General features: G+C 50.6%; 1 protein-coding gene and 1 long non-coding RNA gene across 2 annotated transcripts; one reads left to right on the top strand and one right to left on the bottom strand.

Moving 5' to 3' along the window:
- The first annotated feature begins 937 nt into the window (after window positions 1-937).
- Window positions 938-4,309, top strand: CLEC4G (C-type lectin domain family 4 member G). Its single transcript, XM_008988392.6, is given in 10 exon segments — window positions 938-1,014; window positions 1,245-1,326; window positions 1,328-1,353; window positions 1,659-1,712; window positions 1,911-1,973; window positions 2,124-2,228; window positions 2,540-2,629; window positions 2,819-2,994; window positions 3,047-3,165; window positions 3,768-4,309. Coding segments are annotated over 10 exon segments (906 nt in total). The 5' UTR covers window positions 938-959; the 3' UTR covers window positions 3,904-4,309.
- LOC144580930 (uncharacterized) lies at window positions 1,190-2,572 on the bottom strand. Its single transcript, XR_013531267.1, has 3 exons — window positions 2,342-2,572; window positions 1,597-1,993; window positions 1,190-1,340 (listed from the first exon to the last, which is right to left on the bottom strand). It is a non-coding gene; the product is annotated as an uncharacterized LOC144580930 (long non-coding RNA).
- Window positions 4,310-22,235: the final 17,926 nt, after the last annotated feature.

The raw sequence follows: 22,235 nt of genomic DNA, 5'->3' as shown, positions 1-22,235 counted from the left end.
CAGACAGTTTTTCACCATGGTGACTAGGATGGTCTTGATCTCCTGACCTCATGATCTGCCCACCTCCGTCTCCCAAAGTGCTGGGATTATAAGCGTGAGTCACCGCACCCAGCTCAGTGAGCATTTTTTATGTTCCTGAGATGGTGCTACCTAGACATGTAGAACCTCATTTTCTTTCTCTTTTCTATTTTTTTCCCTTTTATTTCTCTTCTTCCTATTTTTTTTTTTTTTTTTTTTTTTACAGATGAGGGTCTTGCTATGTTGCCCAGGCTGGTCTAGAACTCCTGAGCTCAGGGATCCTTCCACACCGGCCTCCCAAAGTACAGGGGTTACAGGCGTGAGCCACCAAGATCATCTCATTTATTTATCACAGCATCTTCACGAGCAAGGCCCATCACTATCTCCTTTACCCAAAGGTGAAAACTAATGCTTCTAGGAGCGACCTGCTATGCCCACTCCATGGTAGAGGCCTGCAGCTCAGCTGACCACCTTTCCATCAAACCTGTTGGTTTTCTTCTGGTCCAGAGGGACTGGATCAAGGTCAGGTTCAGACCCAGACTCTGCAGGCACCTACAGGGGAGTCGAGGAGGAAGATGAACTGGCCTGGTGGGGGGGGGCTACACCTGATGGGGGTTTCTCGGAGCCAGCAGGGGTTACAACTGGATAGGGTTCAGTGTGTTCCTTTCAGGTGGAAACTCAGCCCCAGGCCCATAAGAGGGGGGTCCAAGAGAAGCCTCCAGGACCAGCCTGGGGATGGAGCTGCAGCCACCAGGACCTGGAACCGCCCTGCCTCTCCCCCAGCCCAGCCCAGAAAGGACCCAATCCTGTGATTGGTCCATGGGTTCCCGTTGCCGGGAACTGAGGTCAAGAAAATGGGAAGGAAGGAAGGGAGTGGGTAGGTCCCGTGAGGACGAGGGTGAAATTTTTATCTCTGCCCAGGTCTGGGTGTTTGCACCGCCATGGACACAACCAGGTACAGCAACTGGGGCGGCAGCTCCGAGGAGGTCCCTGGAGGTATGAGCAACAAGACCCCCTTATTCCTGCCCCAGTGTCTAGGGCTTAATGGGGGAGGGGAGGGAAGAGCCAAGACGGGCCAGGGTCGTGGGTGCAGAAGAGACACCACAGGACACAGAGCCAGTTGGACCAGGGTCCAATTCCAACTCTGCCACTTAGAAGCTGTGTTACTTAACATCTCGGAATCTCAGTTTCCTGGGAGAAACAGCATTCTGTGCTTCTTCGCCCAGGGCACTGGAGACTCTGGGAGCACTGGAGCCGGAGACCCCTCTTCCTGGCCCTGACTGTCCTCGTCGCCATAGTCCTGTGGGCTGATTCTGAGCATCCTATTGTCCAAGGGTGAGTGACCCTCAATGGGGAAGGGTTGCGTCTGGCCCCCCTGGAGACACAAAACCCCCCACTCCACGGCTCCCTGCCCGGGTCTGAGTGTGAGCAGAGTGTGTGTACATCTTCGGACCGTGTGCACTCACGCGTGTGCACATGGCGTGCATATGTGTGCAAGTAGCTGCGCGTTTAATTCCAACGGCGTGTGCGCACATCGTGTGCGCTGTATGCCTGCCGCGGAGTTGGGGGACCACGCACCTCCCGGGCGAGGAGAGGATTCCCGAGTCCCTGGCCTCGCCTGCAGGAGCCTCTCTCCGCAGCCTCCACGGAGCGCGCTGCGCGGCTCTGGGGCCCGGACGCGCTGAGGACAAACGGTGCGTGCAGAGCGGGACGCTTGGGCCCACAGGGTGTGCGAGGTGGGAGGGCCTGAGACCCCGGAGATGGAGTCTCGGCTGCGTGGGGGCCTATGGTCCCTGAGGCTGGCGCCGGGGTGGGGAAACGGGTCTCCCAAGTCCTCCCAAGTCCTCCCAAGTGACCCGGCCGGCGTGCGTTTTGGGGCGGGGTCGTTCCAGCCTCCCAGCAGACGACGGTGCTGAGTGCCCTGAAGGAGGAGGTCGGAGCTTGCCACAGCTGCTGTGAGGGGGCGCGGCCGAGGCTGTGGGCGCAGAGGAGGGGGCTTGTGACCGGGATGGGAGGGGGACCGGGGACGGGGCCTGCGGCGGATGGGGCGGGGAGGGGTGGTCTCCAAAGTCCCGCCACATCCTCGCCACCCTGGCCCCTCCCAGGCTCGGGGACACAGGCGAAGCTGCAGACCACGCGCGCCGAGCCTGGGGAGGCGCAGGCGAAGCTGATGGAGCAGGAGAGCGCCCTGCGGGAACTGCGTGAGCGCGGTGAGGGCCCGACACAACCCCAGCCCTGAGCCCTGGCCGCGCCCAGCGACCGTTCGACCCCGACCCGGTCCTGAGTGCCGATCCCCGACCCCGATTGTGCACCCCGTCCTGACCCTGACGCTGGACTCTGATCTTGACCGCGACTCCTGGTGCCAGACCCTGCCCAGTTGTCACCGCCCTTGACCCTGTGCCATCCTGGACGCTGGCACTGAGGGTACCATGACCACAGATGGGGTTCTGATCGTTAGCTAGTCATGACCCTGCTCCTGGTCTTGACCCCAGCCATAATCCCCGCTCCCTTCACCCCGTAGTGACCCAGGGCTTGGCCAAAGCCGGCAGGGACCGCGAGAACGTCCGCACTGAGCTGTTCCGGGCCCTGGAGGCCGTGAGGTTCCAGAACAGTGAGCGAGACCGGAGTGGTGGGGGCGGGGCGGGCTGTGAGGTGTAAGTGGACCCTGCCCCTCTTGGACCTCGGCCTGGTTCTGGGTCTCCACCCCTGAGCCCGCGGAACAGAACCCCTACCCCACTGCATCTTCTCGGTGTGCTCCTCCTGGATGCCCTCGACCTCTGTGACCCTCGCCACCTCGCAGGCTCCTGCGAGCCATGCCCCCAGTCGTGGCTGCCCTTCGAGGGGTCCTGCTGCTTTTTCTCTGTGCCAAAGACCACCTGGGCGGCGGCGCTGAGTCACTGCGCGCATGCCAGCGCGCACCTGGTGTTCGTTGGGGACCTGGATGAGCAGGAGCGCAGGGGGAGGGGGCGTGGCCAGGTGGCGGAGCGGGGCGGACTCCGCGCAGGCTCAGATGTCCCCTCCTTTCTAGGGCTTTCTGACTTGGAACACGCGTGGCCGCCGTTACTGGCTGGGCCTGAGGGCCGTGCTCCAGCTGGACAAGGTTCAGGGCTACCAGAGGGTAGACGGAGGAGTCTCACTCACCTTCAGGTGAGGGAAGGGCTCCTAGTAAGACCTGGGGAGGGAGACAGGTTAGACTCTAGAGGACATGCTTTGGCCAATCTCAGGGACCCCTTGGCTGAGGCTCCATGCCTAGGGATGAGCAGGCTGGATTCCAGGAATGTTCTCAGGTTAAATTCTGGGCGTTAACAAGTTATCAGCCAAGTACGGTGGCTCACGCCTGTAATCCCAGCATTGTGGGAGGCTCAGGCGGGTGGATAACCTGAAGTCAGGAGTTTGAGACCAGCCTGACCAACATGGTGAACCCCGTCTCTACTAAAAATACAAAAATTAGCCGGGTGCGGTGGCGCACGCCTGTAATCCCAGCTACTCAGGAGGCTGAGGCAGATGAATCGCTTGAAACCGGGAGGCGGAGGTTGCAGTGAGCCGTGACTGCACTCCAGCCTGGATGACAGAGCGAGGCATTATCTCGAAAAAAATAGTTATATCCCAGGTGTATGCTCAGTTTAGACAGTTGAGGTGTCTAAGGTAGACCCAAGCAATAAACAGGCTAGAGCCTGGAGAGGAAGTAGGGGACCCCGTGTTCATCCTCAGTCTGGTTTCCCAGCAACACCCCCACTCAACCACTGCAGCCACTGGAATCGGGGAGAGCCCAGTGACTGTGGACGGAGCGAGGACTGTGTCATGATGCTGCCCACAGGGCTGTGGAACGACGCACCATGTGGCAGCAATCTCGGCTGGATCTGTGAGAAAAGGCGCAGCTGCTGACTCCGCCCAGTGACCCGGAGCCACGCCCATTGCAGCACGTGGTATCCCGGGGGCTGCTCACCTCCCTGGCTCCTGGAGCTGATTGCCAAAGAGTTTTTTCCTTCCTCATTCGTCAGTACTGAGTCCGAGAACCACTCGGCCCAACAGAGCCCTGTGCAGTCCAGTGCCTGGGCTCTGGGACCTCCGTGACAACCTCATCCCAACTCCACACACGCAGACCCAACCTAACCTCCATTAGCTCCAAAATCCCTGCTCCTAGGTCCTGGTGATGTGACTCCACTTCTCTACCTAGCCAAGGTTAGGTGACTGAGCGCTGGAGCTATCCGGTTTTCTCGCATTTTCCACCAAACTGGGAGCTGTTTCTGCAGCCTGAGGAAGCATCAAGTATTTGAGAAATTAATCCCGGTTCCTGGCTCTGGCGAAATCTTCTGTGCTTTATCCCGGGTGTCCTAGTTTAATCCCTACAAGGGACCCCTGACCTCTCTCAGCGACCTCTTGGCCTTTGATGGGTAACTTGCACTGGGTCAGGAGGGTTTGAAGATAGGGGCACTTTCCCACGCTACACCATTACTTCCTCAGTCCCTGGCATGGGGCTTGGCTCAGAGGAGGCTGGGGACACAGAAATGGGTCAGAGGCAGTTACTTCCCCTGGGACCTCTGTATTCTGGTCTAGCTGGGCACAGGAACCAAGTAACCAGTAATTTAATGGAGGAAAGCATGGCGAGGACACCTGATACATTAAGAGGAACCGCCTTTGTCCCTGGGGAGATCGACTGTCCTGAGATACTGCAGCAGTGGCACCCGTCCTTGAGAAGACTATCACCCCGTCGTGGAGATTATGAGCATCCTGAGACAAGCCCTTGAGGCAGGTGGGGGACAGGGCACGCTGATGGAATGAGCAGGTCCCTTCTGCTCCATGCATCTAGGGCCTGTGACCATTGGATGGATTGGTCAGGAAATACATTCCAGAGAAGGCGGTGGATTTTCCAAGGGATAATGGAATTTGAGTAGATGAAGCTGAGAAGGTAGGACTTTGGAGGCAGAAGGCCCAGGAAGAGAAAGGCTGAGAGTGTGGACATAGTGGTGCATGCTTGTAGTCCCAGCTACTCAGGAGGCTGAGGTGGGAGAATTGCTTAAGACTAGGAGTTTGAGAATGCAGTGAGCAATGATCATGCCTGTTTATAGAGTTACTGTACTCCATTCTGGGCAAAGCAATGAGACCATGCCTCAAAAAAAAAAAAAAAAAAAAAAAAAAAGCAAGGCTCAGAGGTTGGAAGGTATACAGATGGCTGAATTCACACAGGGGTGTATGTTACATAGAACCTGGCTTTCTCAACCAGGGACTTTTGATCTGAATTCACCCTACATTCCCAGTTACTTGCTTCCATCAGGGAGAGTTAGGGGCTCTCCAAGAATTTCCTATGAAGACAGGTTCAACAGGGGAGTGACAAGATGGCAGCTTTTAGGTCTGTGCAGAGCTGAGTCTAGAACTGCACACTTCTGGGAGCCCCCAGGGCTGCCAGACTGTATAACAGCATCAGCTGAGCTGGAAATAGAAGGAACACCGTCACATTCCCCGGCCAGGTGGAAATCGTCATCACTGTAACCTGTCAACCCCCCAGTCCTCTGATCCTTCTACACCTGCAGTCTAGAGCAGGCACTGGGCAAGTCCAGGAGCTCATTAACTTACCTACTGGACTGAGTGCAAGGCTGCTGCTTCCAGACACAGTTGGCTTGGAAGAGGGTTTGAGTTTCCCACCACTACTGTAATGGATTTCACTGACCAAAAATCAAGGTCTAAGGATGTATTAGTCCGTTCCCATGCTGCGAACAAAGACATATCTGAGACTGGGTAAGTTATAAAGGAAAGAGGTTTAATGGACTCGCAGTTCCACATGGCTGGGGAGGCCTCACGATCATGGCAGAAAGCAAAGGAAGAGCAAAGGCACGTCTTACATGGCAGCAGGTAAGAGAACTTGTGCAGGGGAACTCACATTTGTAAAACCATCAGATCTCAAGAGACTTATACACCACCACAAGAAGTATAGGGGAAACTGCCCACGTAATTCAATTTTCTTCACCTGGCCCCACCCTCGAGACATGGGGACTATTACAATTCAAGGTGAGATTTGGGTAGGGACCCAGCCAAACCTATCAAAGGGAAAATGTTTCTTTGCCTTTTCCAGCTTCTAGAGCTGTTGTCCTCATGTTTCTTGACTCCTGGACTCTTCTTCCATCTTCAAAGGCAGTAGTATTTAGCTTCAGCCATGGCAATGACTTCTGTGTCAAATCTCTCTCTGCATCCCACTCACAATCACCTTTTTTTTTGGAGACAAGGTCTTGCTCTGTCACCTAGGCTGGAGTGCAGTGGCACAATCATAGCTCACTGCAGCCTCGACCTCCTGGGCTTGGGAAATCCTCCCACCTAGCCTCCCCAGTAGCTGGGACTATAGGCACGCACCACCACACCCAGCTAATTTGTTAGATTTTTTTGTAGAGATGGGGGTCTCACTATGCTGCCCAGGTTGGTCTGCCTCTTTCTTATATGAACCCTTGAGATTGCATTTAGGGCCTGCCCTGATAATCCAGGATGATCTCCTGTGGTTCTTTTTTTTTTTGAGGCAGGATCTCACTTTGTTACCTGGGCTGGAATGCAGTACCATGAACACAGCTCCACTGAGTCTGGTGTCCTGAGCTTTTATTGGGGTTTCAGTATGTAGGCAGAATTGATCCAATTACTGCTTCAGTGTTTCAGGTGTGTTTTTGGTTTGGTTTGGTTTTTTTTTTTTTGAGACCAGGTCTTGTTCTCTTGCTCAGGCCAGAGTGGAGTAGCATGATCATAGTTCACTGCAGCCTCAACCTCCTGGGCTCAAGTGATCCTGTCACCCCTCAGCCTCTCAAGTAGCTGGAACTACAGGCACATGCCACCCTGCCCAGCTATTTTTTGTATTTTTTTGTAGAGAAAGGATTTCACCAGATTGTCCAGGTTGGCCTTGAGCTCCTGAGCTCAAGCAATCCTCCCACCTTGGCCTCCCAAAGTGCTGGGATTAAAGGCATGAGCCACCTTGCTCAGCCTCAGGAGTTTTTACTTGGGTCTCATTACATGGGCAGGATTGACTGAATCATTGACCTTGTGAATGAACCATCTCCAGGACCCCTCCTGTCCCCAGAGGCCAAGTGGTTGTAAATTCCAACCCTCACGGTTGATGTTTCTGTCATGGGATGGTGCCCACTCACATTGAGGGTGGGTCTTCCTCTCCCAGTCCACTGACCTAAATATCAACCTCCTCTGGCAACACCCTCACAGACACACCCAGAAACAATGCTTTACCAGCCACCCAGGCTTCCCTCCATCTGGTCAAGTTGACACTGGGTGCTAACCATTACACCATCATGGCACAGGGAAGAGCCAGCTGAGATAGACTCCCAGGTGGGACAGCATCACTGTGACATACTTACCTAGAGGTCTAATTGCTTGATGAGCTGGGTTAACTGATGGTCTGGAAGATGCAGACAGATTCTAATTAAACTTAATGGCAATGAGGTGGAGACTCTGGACTGACTGAAGAGCAACAGAGACAGAATGACAGACTTCATGGCCAGGTGCAGTGACTCATCCCTGTAATCCCAGCACTTTGGGAGGCCGAGGTGGGAGGATCACCTGAGGTCAGGAGTTTGAGACCAGCCTGGCTAACATGGTGAAACCCCATCTCTACTAAAAATACAAAAAAATTAGCTGGGTGTGGTGGTGCGCACCTGTAATCCCAGCTACTTGGGAGGCTGAGGCGGGAGAATCACTTGAATCTGGGAGACAGAGGTTGCAGTGAGCCGAGATCACAACATTGCATTCCAGCCTGGCAACATATTCCAGAGGCTGAGGCAAGAGAATCGCTTGAACCCAGGAGTGGGAGGTTGCAGAGCCAAGATGGTGCCACTGCACTCCAGCTGGGGTGACAGAGAGGGACTCCATCTCAAACTAAATAAAATAAAATAATAATAAAAATTAAAAACAAAAGGCTGGGCATGGGGATGCACACCTGTATTCTCATCTACTTGGGAGGCTGAAGCAGAAGGATTGCTTGAGCCCAGAAATTTCAGGTTACAGTGAGCTGTGATTGCACCACTGCACTCCAGCCTGGAAGAGACCCTAGAGACCACAGTTACATTAGAACTGCCCTGGAATCTTCTCCATGGCCGGAGCATGCCCTCGAGTCCCTGGTACCCCTGGCTCATATTCTGCGACAGCAGGGCCCAAGGGAGCCCCAGGTCTGGAACCCAGACAGCTGAGTGGCTGGCCTGGAAATGCCCATCCTCTCCTCACCACCTGCCATCTGCATTTATGCTCAGCTCACAGGCCCTGCCTCCCAGTCACCCGGCTCTAACCTACCAGTGTTCCAGCACGCCCATAAAGACCCTGCATGAGAGAGTCAGGTCCCAGGTCCCAGGCCACACTCTCCACTCCAGTATTCCACTTCTCTGGGGAGAAAGGCATCTCTGGAGCCTATCTCTATTTCTGGAACCGACTTTGACTTTCAGTTGGCTTTTGTTTTCCTGAAATATTGGTCGTGCAAGATACACTATTCTAAAGGATGACAGGTGGCTGAGCGTGATGGCTCACGCCTATAATCCCAACACTTTGGAAAGCGGAAGTGCGAGAATCACTTGAGTCTAGGAGTTCAAGCCCAGCCTGAGCAACACGGTGAGACCCCCATCTCTATAAAAGAATAATTTTAAATTAAATGAGCTGGGCATGGTGGTACATGCCTATTAGTCCTATCTACTCAGGAGGCGAGGCAGGAGGCTTGAGCCCAGGAGTTCAAGGTTACGATGAGCTATGATCACATCACTGCAGCAGTCTAGCCTGGGTGACAGAACAGGATCCTCTCTCTATTTTTTTTTTTTAAAGGTGGGTGCAGTGGCTCATGCCTGTAATCCCAGCACCTTGGGAGGCCAAGGCAGGTGGATTGATTGCCTGAGTCAGGAGTTTGGGACCAGCCTGGACAACATAATGAAACCTCGTCTATATCAAAAATACAGAAAATTAGCCAGGTGTGCCTGAGGTCTCAGCTACTTAGGAGGCTGAGGTGGGAGGATCACTTGAGCCTGGGACGTGGAGGTTGCAGTGAGCTGAGGTCATGCCACTGCCCTCCAACCTGAGTAACAGAACACGTCTCAAAAAGAAAAAAAAAAAGGCTGATGGGGGTGCAGGCAGTGGCCTGTGCCTGAGAAGCCATGTGACATTTCCCAAGAACCTGATGGGACAGAGCCCAGACCCAGGCTGAGCCCCGTCAGCAGTCTCAAGACAGACCCACTTTCCTGGAGTGCCCAGGGGTTCTGAGAGAGCCCCTATAAGACCTGAAATATGCCTGTGACAATCCTGGGGGACAACAGCAATTGCACAGAACACCGTGAAAGGTCTGTGGCAGGTAGAATAACGCCCTCCCTGTGCTAATCCCTCAAGTCTGTGAATACGTTACACCTTGGGTAGGTATCACAAAAGGATTTTGCAAATGTGATTAAAATGGAGTCCTGGCTGGGCGCGGTGGCTCACACCTGTAATCCCAGCACTTAGGGAGGCTGAGGCATGGGGATCACTTGAGGCTAGGAGTTCAAGACCGGCCTGGCCAACATAGTGAAACCCCATCTCTACTAAAAATACAAAAATTAGCCAGGCGTGGTGGTGCACACCTGCAATCCCAGTTACTTGGGAGGCTGAGGCAGGAGAATCTCTTGAACCCAGAAGGCAGAAGTTGCAGTGAGCCAAGATCGCACCACTGCACTCCAGCCTGGGTGACAGAGCCAGACTCCCTCTCAAAAAATCAATTTAAAAAAGGAGTCCTAAAATGGGGGAGATTATTTTCGGTTAGCTAGGTGGGCCTGATGTAATGCCAGGTGCCCTTAAAAGTGAATGAGAGAGATAGAAAAAATCAGAGAGGTGGAAGTCCCCCAGAAGAAGGGCAGAGTGTGTGATATGAGGGTTGCACACACTGTCCCTGGCTTTACAGATGGAGGAAGCAGACCGGGCACAGTGGCTCACATCTGTAATCCTAGCACTTTGGGAGGCTGAAGTGGGTGGATCCCCTGAGGTCAGGAGTTCGTGTCCAGCCTGGACAACATGGTGAAACCCCGTCTCTACTAAAAATACAAAAAGTTAGCTGGGCATGGTGGTGTACACTTGTAATCCCAGCTTCTTGTGGGGTGGAGGCAGGAGAATGGCTTGAACCCAGGAGGCAGAGGTTATAGTGAGCCAAGATTGCACTACTGCAATCCTAGAACTTTGGGAGGCCAAGGTGTGAAGATCTCTTGGACCCACAAATTCAAGACTAGCCTGGTCAATATAGGAAGACCTCATCTACACAAAAACAATTTTAAAACTTAGCTGGACATTGTAGCACATGACTGGGGTCCTAGCTACTCAGGAGCCTAGGGTGGAAGGATCTCTTGAGCCCAGGAGTTGGAGGCTGCAGTGAGCTATGATCGCACCACTGCACTCTAGCTTGGGCAACAGAGTAAGACTCTGTCTCAAAAAAAAAAAAAAAAAAACAACTGTAGAAAAGGCCCACAAGCCAAGGACATTAGTGGCTGTCTCAGTCTGTTCAGGCTGCTATAACAAAACATCATAAACTGAGTTATTTGTAAACAACACACATTTTTTGCTCACAATGCTGGAGGCTGGGAAGTCCATGATCAACATGTTGACAGATTCTGTGTCTTGTGAGGGCTCTCTTCCCAGTTCAGAGATGGCGGTGTTCTCGCCATATCTTCACATGGTGGAAGGGGCAAGGAAGTCTCTGGTGACTGATGAGGGCACTAATTCCATGCATGAGGGCCCCACCCTCATGACTTAATCAGCCCCTTAAGGCTCCACCTTCTAATACGGTCATCTTGGGGATTAGGTTTCAACATATGAATTCTGGAAAGATACAGACTTTCAGACAATAGCAGCCACTTCTAGAAGTTAGGAAAGGCAAGGAAATGAATTCTCTCCTAGAGCTTGCAGAAGGATACAACCGTGCCAATGTCTTAATATGAATCCAATGGGATCAATGTCAGAGTTCTGATCTTCAGAATATCGAGATAAGTTTGTGTTGCCTGAAGTCACTAAATTTGAGATAATTTGTTACTACAGCAATAGCTGACTAATACAAAAGCTTAGCTGGAGCTCACCCACATCACAACAGTAACCACTGGGACTATTTCATAGCACGCCTTAATAGGTCTGTAAGTACCTGGACACCCCCCATGGGAGTAACTCAACTCAATGAAAACAGCTGGAAACACCTGTAATAAACCTTTAACACCCATAACATGTCAGTTACCACCTAAGATATAAGTGTAACCCTCTCCTTGTCTAAAAATATATACAGGCAACTTATCTAGGGGATCCATATGTCTCTCTTTGTCTCAACCAGTCCTAATTTTCACTTGACTCATGTATAAATATTCTTCTTGTCTTTTTTTTTTTTTTTTTTGAGATGGGGTCTCACTTTGTGAGTGCAGTGGCGTGATCTCGCCTCACTGCAACCTCTGCCTCCTGGATTTAAGCCATTCTCCTGCCTTAACCTCCCAAGTAGCTGGGACTAAAGGCATGCACCACTACACCTGGCTAAATTTTATATTTTTAGTAGAGACAGGGTTTCACCATGTTGGCCAGACTGGTCTCAAACTCCTAACCTCAAGTGGTCTGCCTGCCTCGGCCTCCCAAAGATTATAGACATGAGCCACTACACCTGGCCTGTTCTTTTTTAAAAACAAAACACAACAAGGTCTCCTTCCGTTGTCCAGGTTGGAGTGCAGTGGTGCAATCACGTTCACTGCAGCCTCCAACTCCTGGTCTTGAGCCATCCTCCCACCTCAGCCTCCTGAGCAGCTGGGACTACAAGTGCATGCCACCATGCCCTGCTAATTTTTAATTTTTTTGTGTGGAGACAAGGTCTTGCTATGTTGTTGCCTAGGCTCAAACTCCTGGCCTCAAGCTATTCTCTGGCCTCAGCCTCCCAATGTGCAGGGATTATAGGCATGAGCCACCCCAGCCAGCCAACTTCAGCAGTTCTAAACCCTGAAGGGGTGGAGGGACTTATTTTAGAGCAGACTAGGAGAGGTGGAAGTGAAGCTGGAAGTTGGAGCAGATAAGGGACAAAGGTGGGAAGCAGGTGCTAAGACATGTGTGCTTGATAGCCTATCTTTTCATGGGATGAGATGGGGGGTTGGGGAGCAGGGTCCGAAGGGTCTGTGATATTTGGAATTACAGCGCCAGCAAGCAAACAAAAGCCCCTGAAAAGAAACAAGCAGAAGGTTGGTGATTGCACCACAAGGGTCTCTAGAGATGTCTTCAGACAGTTGGAGAAGGCTGGCGGGAGAGGAAGTGCAGGTGGGTAGCTGGGGGTGGGAGGGCGAGTCTCCAGCAACAAGCGGCACTTCCGTTCACGCAATCATTTTCTCGTCCACAGATATTTCTCGAGCACTTATTTAATGCCAGGACCTGAAGTTCTAACAAAATACAAGGTCAGGGTCGCTTGACACAGGAACTTGAAAAACCTAAGGCTGAAGGAAAGCAGCGTTCCACCAGCGAGTGTGGACTGGATGAGCCTGTTTCTGTGAAGTTCTAGGGTGGGAAAAAAAGTGCAAACAACGGTTGCCAGGAGCAGAGATAGGGATTGCCTGGGAGGGGCCGCGAAGGACTTTCTGGGTGATGCTCTGCATGTGGGTGGGCGTTTGGGTGACACAGACCAACGCACTTGTCGGAGCTTGAAGGAGACACACTTGAGATTCCTGTGTTTCATTAAATGCAACTATTTACTTAATTTATTTTTTATTCACAAATAAAAAGTGTGTGTGTATGTATAGTATACATATAATTGTGTATAAATAGATATAATGTAAATTGTATACACTATATATACTCACACAATATATAAATATATGTATTTATGTTATGTTATACATTATTTATATAATATATGCAATAATATATAATATGTGATATAATTATATTTTTAATATATAATATGTAATAACATATATACTATATTAATCTTGCTAATTATATATTATATAATTTAATTATACATAGCATAACTATATACATATTAATAACACATGTAATATAATACATAATATATACATATTATGATGTATATTATTGTTATATATAATAAATATATATTATTATATATTATATTATATTTTTATGATATAATATATACTTATATGATATAATATACTATATATTTAGCTAATATAATGTCATATCATAATATTTATCTAATACATTATATTATAACATATTGTATCATATGTAATGACATATTATATAATATTTATATTACATATTTTATATTTTGTGTCTATGTATATATAAATATATTTATATAATATATTGGAAATAGATATATTTATAACATATAAACAATAGTATATAACTATATAAACAATTATACATTACATCATATATTAAATGTATATAATATTAAATGCATATAATAAATATCTTAATTTTTAAAATGTTATATTTTATGTTACATAAAAATTAAATATTTACATATCATACTGATAAATAATATATTACATAATTATAATTATATAACATATAATATGATATATCTATATTATATTTATCATTTTTACATAGGTATATATTTTATATATTGATGTATATTATATATTTATTATATATTTAGATATTTATATAAGGTATCATATATTACATAAATTATATATTTATATATACTATGTGTTTTATATAATAAATTGTATATATTTATATGTAACATAATTACGCATTATATATTTACATTCATAAATTGTGTGTGTATATATATATAGTGTACAACATGATATCTTAATATATCTGTACCATGTGGAATGGCTAAATCAAGTTCATTTTAAAAAATTTTTATAATTTTAAAATTCATTTTATTTTATTTTTGAGACAGGTCTCTGTCACCCAGGCTGGAGTGCAGTGGTGCAATCATGGCTCACTGCAGCCTTAAAGTTCCAGGCTCAAGCGATCCTCCCCCTTCAGCCTCCCGAGTAGCTGGGACCACAGGTGTGAGCCACCACACCTGGCTAATTTTTGAATTTTTTGTAGAGACAAGGTTTTGCCATGCTGCCCAGGTTAGTCTCCAGGGCTCAAGAGATCTCCCATCTTGGCCTCCCAAAGTGCTGGGATTACAGGTGTGAGCCACTGTGCCTGGCCAAATCAAGCTTATTAACAACATATATATCACCCTGAATGTTTATCTTTTTTGTGTATGGTGACAATACTTAAAATCTACTCTGGGGGCCAGGCGCTGTGGCTCATGCCTGTAATCCCAGCACTTGGGAGGCAGAGGCAGGCAGATTACCTGAGGTTGGGAGTTTGAGACCAGCCTGGCCAACATGGTGAAACCCGATCTCTACTGAAAATACAAAAATTAGCTGGTCGTGGCAATTCACATCTGTAATCCCATGACTTTGGGAGGCCTGAGGTGTGAGGACCACTTGAAGCTAAGAGTTAGAGACCAGCCTGGGCAACATAGCCAGATTCCATCTCTTTGACAACAACAACAAAAAATGCTTTTTAATTAGCTGGATGTGGTGGCACAGGCCTGTAGTCCCAGGTACTCAGGAGGCTGAGGTGGGAGGATCCCATGAGCCTAGGAGCTGGAGGCTGTAGTGAGCTACGATGGTGCACTCCAGCCTGGGTGACAGAGCGAAACCCTGTCTCTAAATAAAGAAAGAAAAACAAAAACCGAAAGAAAGAACATTCTTAAGGGTACCCATCTGTCCTGTCCCACCAGACAGAAACTCAATCCTAAAAATAAAAATTATTTTTAGAAAACTGTTTTTGAGATAGAGTTTCACTCTGTCCTCCAGGCTGGAATGCAGTGGTGCAATCATAACTAACTACAGCCTTGACCTCCTGGGCTCAAGTGGTCCTCCTACCTCAGTCTCCCAAGTAGCCAGGACTACAGGCACACAGCACCATGCTTGGCTAATTTTTTTTGTACAGATGGGGGTCTTGCTATGTTGCCCAGGCTGGTCTTGAAACACCTGGCTTCAAGCCATCCTCCTGCCTTGGCCTCCCAAAGCACTGTGATTACAGGCGTGAGCCACCATGACTGGCCAAAAAAAATTTTTTAATTAGGAAAAAGAAAAAATTTGGCCAGGTGTGGTGGCTCACATCTGTAATCCCAGCACTTGGGGAGGCCAATGTGGGTGGATCACCTGAGGTCAGGAGTTCAAGACTAGCCTGGCCAACATGGCAAAAATCCCATCACTACTAAAAATACAAAATTTAGCTGGGCATGGTGGTGGATGCCTGTAGTCCCAGCTACTCAGGAGACTGAGGCAGGAGAATTACTTAAACTTGGGAGTTAGAGGTTCCAGTGAGCTGAGATTGCACCACTACATTCCAGCCTGTGCAACACAGTGAGAATCTGTCTCAGAAAAAGAGAAAGGAAGGAAGGAAGTAGGTAAGGAAGGAGAAGAGAAAAGAAAATTATCATAGTAAAATGTTGGGTTCAGGTCATGGTTGCTGCCCTCCTGGGGCCCACAGTCTGGCAGACACAGGAAGAGGGGGCGATGACAGATAGAAAGGGTATGCCCATGTGGTGAGGTTTGACATGAACAACTCTGGAAAAGCAATGCCCCCTCCACTGCATTTCCAGCCTGGGGAATGGGGTCCAGGGAGAGAAAGTAGGGTCTGCCTCGGAGAGTCCAAAGGGGGCTTGTGCTGGGAAGCAGGGCATGGAGGCAGACAGGGGCACCTCCCAGATGCTCCCTGATTCTTTTTATTGGTCCCCACCAATAGTCCCCTGAGTGACCCCAGGGCAACTCTCTCTGGGGCTCAGTCATCAAATTGCTGGTGATCTTGGAACTCAGCTAGGGTTTCCTGGGTAGACCAGCCCCATGGTATCCCCACTTTCCAAGGACATGACTTTGAGACAGAGTAGTCTGTTCTTATCAGCCTCCCACCCCTCTCCCTCTGATCCCAGGAAACCCCCTCAGATCCCGAGGGCTTCTTCCTAGGAAGGCTGGGGAGTGTGGGGAAGTCCCCAGGGGGCTCTCCAAAGAGGGCAGGCACAGTCTCCTCAACAGCTCTGTCCCCCAACCCCCCTGAGGATTCTTACCTTTGCTGTCTCTTTTCTTTCTATTCCCAGAGCCAGACACAGGTCAGAAGGATGAATGTAGCAGATGCCAACAAAACACCCAGAGTTTTGGCAGGCACGGTAGCTCACTCCTGTAACCCCAGCACTTTGGGAGGCCGAGGCAGGTGGATTATTTAAGGTCAGGAGTTCAAGTCCAGCTTGGCCAACATAGGGAAACCCCATCTCCACTAAAAATGACAAAAATTAGCCAAGCATGGTGGCACACGACTGTGGTCCCAGCTACTGGAAAGGCGGAGGCACGAGAATCACTTGAACCTGGGACGAGGAGGCTGCAGTGAGCCGAGATCACGCCACTGCAGTCCAGCCTGTGCAGCAGAGTGAGACTCCTCTCAAACATAAAATAATAATAATAACAGCATCAGTCTCTTAGGGTTTTGTGGTCAGCTGAATAACAGCCCCCCAAAGATGCCTACATCCTAATCCCTGGAACCAGTGACTAGCTCTCCTTCTATGGCAAAGGGGGTCTGAAGATGGAATTACATTAAGGGTCTTGAGATGGGAGATCGCCCTGATTCTCCAGGTGGCCCCATGTCATCAGTCCTTACAAGAAGAGGCAGGAGGATGAGAGTCAGAGGGAGATTGGAAGAGGCTGTGCTTCTGGCTGTGAAAATGAAGAAAGAGCAGGACCTGGTGGCTCATGCCTGTAATCCCAGTGCTTTGGGAAGCTGAGGCAGGAGGATTGCTTAAGGCCAGTAGCTGGAGACCAGCCTGGGCAACATAGTGAAATACTCGTCTCTACAAAAAAAAAATTATACTTAGCTGGTGGCCAGGCATGATGGCTTACACCTGTGATCCCAGCACTTTGGCAGTCTGAGGCGGGCAGATCACGAGGTCAGGAGTTCGAGACCAGCCTGGCCAAACCCTGTCTCTACTGAAAATACAAAAAATTAGCCGGGCATGGTGGCATGTACCTGTAATCCCAGCTACTCGGGAGGCTGAGGCAGGAGAATTGCTTGAACCTGGGTAGAGGAGATTGCAGTGAGCTGAGATCATCCCACTGCACGCCAGCCTGGGTGACAGAGTGAGACTCCATTTTAAATAATTTATTAATTAAAAATAAAATAACATTAGCTGGGTGGGGTGGTGCATGCCTGTAGTCCAAGCTACTCAGGAGGCTGAGGTGGGAGGATCGCCTGAGCCCGGGAGGTTGAGGCTGCAGTGAGCCATGATCATATCACTGCACTCCAGCCTGGGCAACAGAGCGAGACCATCTCTCCAAAAATGAAACAGAAAGGCAGGCCATTGCCACTGGAGGGGCGTACAGAGGAGGCAGTGGAGAGCGGAAGGTGTCAGCCACACACAGCCTTGTAGGCTGCCAGGTTGGGAGCTGGTTAATTATGGGAGAGACGTTTTTCAGGAAATTGCACTAAAAATGCTCCTGTGTATTGAGAGCTTCCCCATATCTGGCATTGGGCTGAAGGCTTTATGCACACAGCATCCTATGTGAGAGAACTGTGTTTATCCCCATTTTACAGATGAGGAAACTGAGGCTCAGAGAGGATTAAGTCACACAGCAGGTAAACAGGTGCAGCTGGCCTGGGCCCCCATGGCCTTTACTCACCCACATCAGGGGTTACCCAGTGGGGACAGTGACCACGTGTGTCCAACAAAGAGGCAGCACCCCCCGACATACACCATCCTAGCAGACCCAGAAACTGGCATGAGAACAGCAGGGATGGAGGAGAAAAACACGAGATTCCCACACCAAATTCCTAGGGGTCTGGGGGCCTGGCTGCCTGGGTTTTTAAGAGACTAAGCCTGGGTCCCTGAGGGTGAGGTCTGGGGGCCTGGCTGCCTGGGTTTTTAAGAGACTAAGCCTGGGTCTCTGAGGGTGGGGTCTGGGGCCTTGGCTTCCTGGATCTTTAAGAGACTAAGCCTGAGTCCCTGAGGGTGGGGTCTGGGGCCCTGGCTTCCTGGATCTTTAAGAGACTAAGCCTGGATCCCTGAGGATGGGGTCTGGGGGCCTGGCTTCCTGGGTCTCCAGGAAGGTGAAGGCCAGGGTCTGGGAGGATAGAGCCTGGAGTCCAGGATTTTGGGGTCTCTGAGGGCATTTGGAGAGAAATCCCCAAATCTCCCAGGCTGTGCCTGGGCTGCTCTCTGGAGTCCCAGGACCTGCTGGCTCAGCTCTCTGGTCCCTGGAAGTATCTTGGGGCCTTGAGGGGAGGGGACAGGGAGGCAATGAGTAGGGGGATCCAGGAACCCCCTCCTGGAGTTCCAGGGGGCCATCTGGAGGGAAGGGTGCGGACAGGCCCATCTCTGTGTCCCCTCTCATCCCTCCCGGCCACAAATACCAGTCCCTGCAAGCTCTCCCTGCCCCACTGCCACAATCTACACCAACAAGACAGCTGGGCTCTAGATCCCAAGGCTCCGGGAATGCAGAAGTGCAGCTCCAGGCTCTTCTCACCCCACACACCGCTTTCCTCTTCCTGGTGGTGGGCTCTCTGTCTTAGTGAGGGTCGGGAAGGGGAGGGAGAGGGGTGTGTGTGACCGTGACTCCAGGCTGCCCTTCTGGCCCTGCTAGGAGAGGAGCGCAGGTTTTGCCTCTGGGGGCCCCAGTCCCAGGAGGGACACCTGGGCTTGTAGAGCTTGCAGAGCTCAAAAACTCCAAATTCCAGCTGGGTGTGGTGGCTCACGCCTGTAATCCCAGCACTTTGGGAGGCCGAGGCAGGCGGATCACGAGATCAGGAGATTGAGACCATCCTGGCCAATATGGTGAAACCCGTCTCTACTAAAATATAAAAAGTTAGCCAGGTGTGGTGGCGAACACCTGTAATCCCAGCTATTCAGGAGGCTGAGGCAGGAGAATCGCTTGAACCTGGGTGGTGGGTGGTGGAGGTTTTGGTGAGCCAAGATCGAGCCATTGCACTCCAGCCTGAGTGACAGAGCAAGACTCTGTCTCAAAAAAAAAAAAAAAGAAGGTTATGATGGTAGATTTTATGTTATGCATATTTTGCCACAATGTAAACAAACCAAAGCATGATCTAGAATCATGTTTTCAAAGCAGAGCTTCTCAGCCGTCATGACTCTTGGCTACAAGTGGCCAGAGATGCTTCTAAACATCCAACAATGCACAGGACAGCACCCAGCAAGGAATCATCAGCCCCAAAGCCAACAGTGCAGTGTGGGAGAAACCCAGCTTTGAACACACCTCCTCCTTGAAGCCCCTCTGGATTTGACACACCTCCTGCCCTTCCTCCCCTTCCTCCTCAACCCCACACCCTTTCCTTCTCCCCTTTGTCACCCCAGGAGAGGTTAAAAGGGTAGGGGAGCCCAGGGCTGTGTCGGGATGGAGTTAGGGTCAGGGTTGCCAGGCTCCATCCCATTGGGACACAGAGCCAGGTCCTGTCCCCATTATGGAGGTTCCGTGATTAGAGCCTGGGACCTGCCTTAGTCCTGTGCCAATCAAAGGTTAGGGCTGGGATCAGAGCATCGTAGGGTGAGGGGATCGAGTTGTAGCTGAGCCAGAGTTACGGTCAGGGCCGGGGGGGCCAGGAGGCTGGGATGAGAACTCTGCTGGGGATGGGTTAGGGTCGTCATTGCTGGATACCCCAAACTCCTTCCTTTTGAGTCCTGATCTAGGTCAAATGAGGAGAGAGACACCGTTTCCCCAACGCCCAGAGGATCCCAAATCTGAAAGAAGAACCAACACCCACAGATCTGGGGCCCACATCCGCACAGTTTTGTTTTTCGCCTGAAGTGACTAGGAGGTGTGTTGACACCGCAGAGGGGACGCAGGTGGGGCAGTCCCGTGACTGGGTCCCTGGGGCCCCAGAGCATTCTAGTGTTTGAGCTGAGACGGGGCTTTTGCACCCGGGAAGGTAGAGCCAGGGGAGGGGGCAGGGGTGTGGGGTGGGGCTGGGCTGGGGCGCCTGCACTTGTAGAGCTCAGAAACACCAAACTCCAGCTGGGCACAGTGGCTTATGCCTGTAACCCCTGCTTTGGGAGGCTGAGGCAGGAAGATTGCTTGAGCCCAGGAGTTCGAGACCAGCCTGGGAAACATAGTGAGACCCTATCGCTACAGAAAAATTTAAAAATTAACCAGGCACGGTAGTGTGTGCCTGTGGTCCCAGCTACTCAGGAGGTGAAGCTAGGAGGATGTCTTGAACCTCAGGAGGCTGAGGCTGCAGTGAGTCGTGATCACACCACTGCACTCCAGCCTGGGAGGCAGAGTGAGACCCTGTCTCTCAAAAAATACAGACGGTTTTGTTCTGTAGTTTAATTTAGCAACAGATGCTGGGTACTGGGATTGTTTGTTTGTTTGTCGAGACAGGGTCTCAACCTGTCACTCAGGCTGCAGTGCAGTGGTGCGATCTCAGCTCACTGCAACCTCCACCTCCTGGGTTCAAGCAATTCTCCTGCCTCGACCTCCCGAGTAGCTGTGATTACAGGTGTCCGCCACCACTCTTGGATAATTTTTGTATTTTTTGGAAGAGATGAGGTTTCCATGTGTTGGTCAGGCTAGTCTCAAACTCCTCAGGTAATGCACTCACCTCAGCCTCCCGAAGTGTTAGGATTTACAGGTGTGAGCCACCATGCCTGGCCAGGCACAGTTCTTAGTGTCTCGTGTGCATATTGACTATCTAATTTTCACCACCACCCGAGGAATTTGAAGCTTTGGTGATCAATGCTGCCTTATGTGAAGCACAGAGAGGTTAAGTAACTTGCCAAAGGTCACGCAGCACTTCAACGGCAGAGCCAGGAATTTGAACCCAGGTAGTGTGTGTCAGGCATCTGCAGCTCTGGCCACTATGCCACCTAGCCTTCTATTTACTAAGACCCCTTGGCACTTTGCCCACCCTCCTTATCCTCTCCAAAATGCATCCCCTGATCCTTTACCCTCTCCTCACTCTCAACTGGGGAACTCTAAATCCCCACTCCTGGGTGGGCCACCTCCCATGTCCAGGGCAGAAGGGAGCCATGGACGGTTGTAGGCAGAGAGAAGACATGGGCAGGTGGTTGCCGTTCAGGGAAGAAACAGAGAAGGGCTTTCTTCTCTCACTCCAGAAGACGCCCACCTGTGCCCCTACAACCCACCTCCCAACCAGTGGGGGCGGCTGGGCTGGCCATCCACTGGGGCTGAACATCCCCACTGTGTCAGGGAGGGGCCTGGCTGGAATGCCCCCGGGACCCTGCCCTCCAGAACATGGGACCATGCTGCCTTGTCTGTCACTCTGAACCAAGTGGCCCTTGATGCAGGCCTGTTGAGTGAGTAACTGACCCTGGTGGTCTGAGGCTGTTCATTTTGAGCCCCAAAAGTCCCCTCCACCTTGATCTGGCCGAGAATTGAGATGGTAAAGAAGGGAGGGAGGGGCTGGGCATGGTGGCTCACACCTGTAATCCCAGCACTTTGGGAGGCCAAGGCGGGTGGCTCACCTGAGACCAGGAGTTCAAGACCAGCCTGAACAACTTGGCAAAACCCCATCACTACTAATAATACAAAAGATTAGTGGGCGTGGTGGTGTGTTTGTGTAATCCCACCATGCCTGCTAATTTTTATACTTTTTTTGTAGAGACAACAGCTTGCTATGTTGCCCATGCTGGTCTTGAACTCCTAGGCTCAACTGATCCTCCCACCTCAGCCTCCCAAAGTGCTGGGATTACAGGCATGAGCCACCACACCTGGCCAAAATTGTCCACATTTGACTGAATGCTATCTCACGTATCTTTCTTTTTCCTCTTTCCCTCCTTCCCTCCTGTTCCTCCTTCTTCCCCTCTTTTTTCCTGTCTTTTTCTTCCCTTCCTCTGCCTCTCTCTCCTCTTGCCTTTCTTCTTGCTGGTACTCAAACCTGGGACATTGGACCTGGACATGGGACATTTGCTCAATCATTGAGAGACGTAATCTCATGGTGGAGTGTCTGCTGGTTACTGTTGGGTGGCAGGATCCCAACTCCAGGCTGTTCTTCTAATCCAAGAAGTCCCACTTCTGCCAAGAGCGTTCCATGGCCCCCCAGGGCCCTATGCGATCTGCCATAGTGGCATAATGATTCCGTCTGCGATACGCCTGGTTCAAATCTTGATGCTACCGTGCACCTCCTTCAGCCCTGTGGGAACTTTCTTCTTAGCATTTCTGGTTCTCACCCGATTCTCTTACCTGAGAAGTGGAGGTAATAATAGCACGGACTTCACTGGGGTGTGGGGAATGCCAGGAGAGGCCATGCGTGTCACGTTATCCGGGTGGCAA

The sequence above is a fragment of the Callithrix jacchus genome, chromosome 22 (genome assembly GCF_049354715.1).
Source record: "Callithrix jacchus isolate 240 chromosome 22, calJac240_pri, whole genome shotgun sequence".
Classification (NCBI taxonomy): Eukaryota; Metazoa; Chordata; class Mammalia; order Primates; family Cebidae; genus Callithrix; species Callithrix jacchus.
Note: the sequence above shows the minus strand (reverse complement) of the source record. Positions and strands in the feature narration are given on the sequence as shown.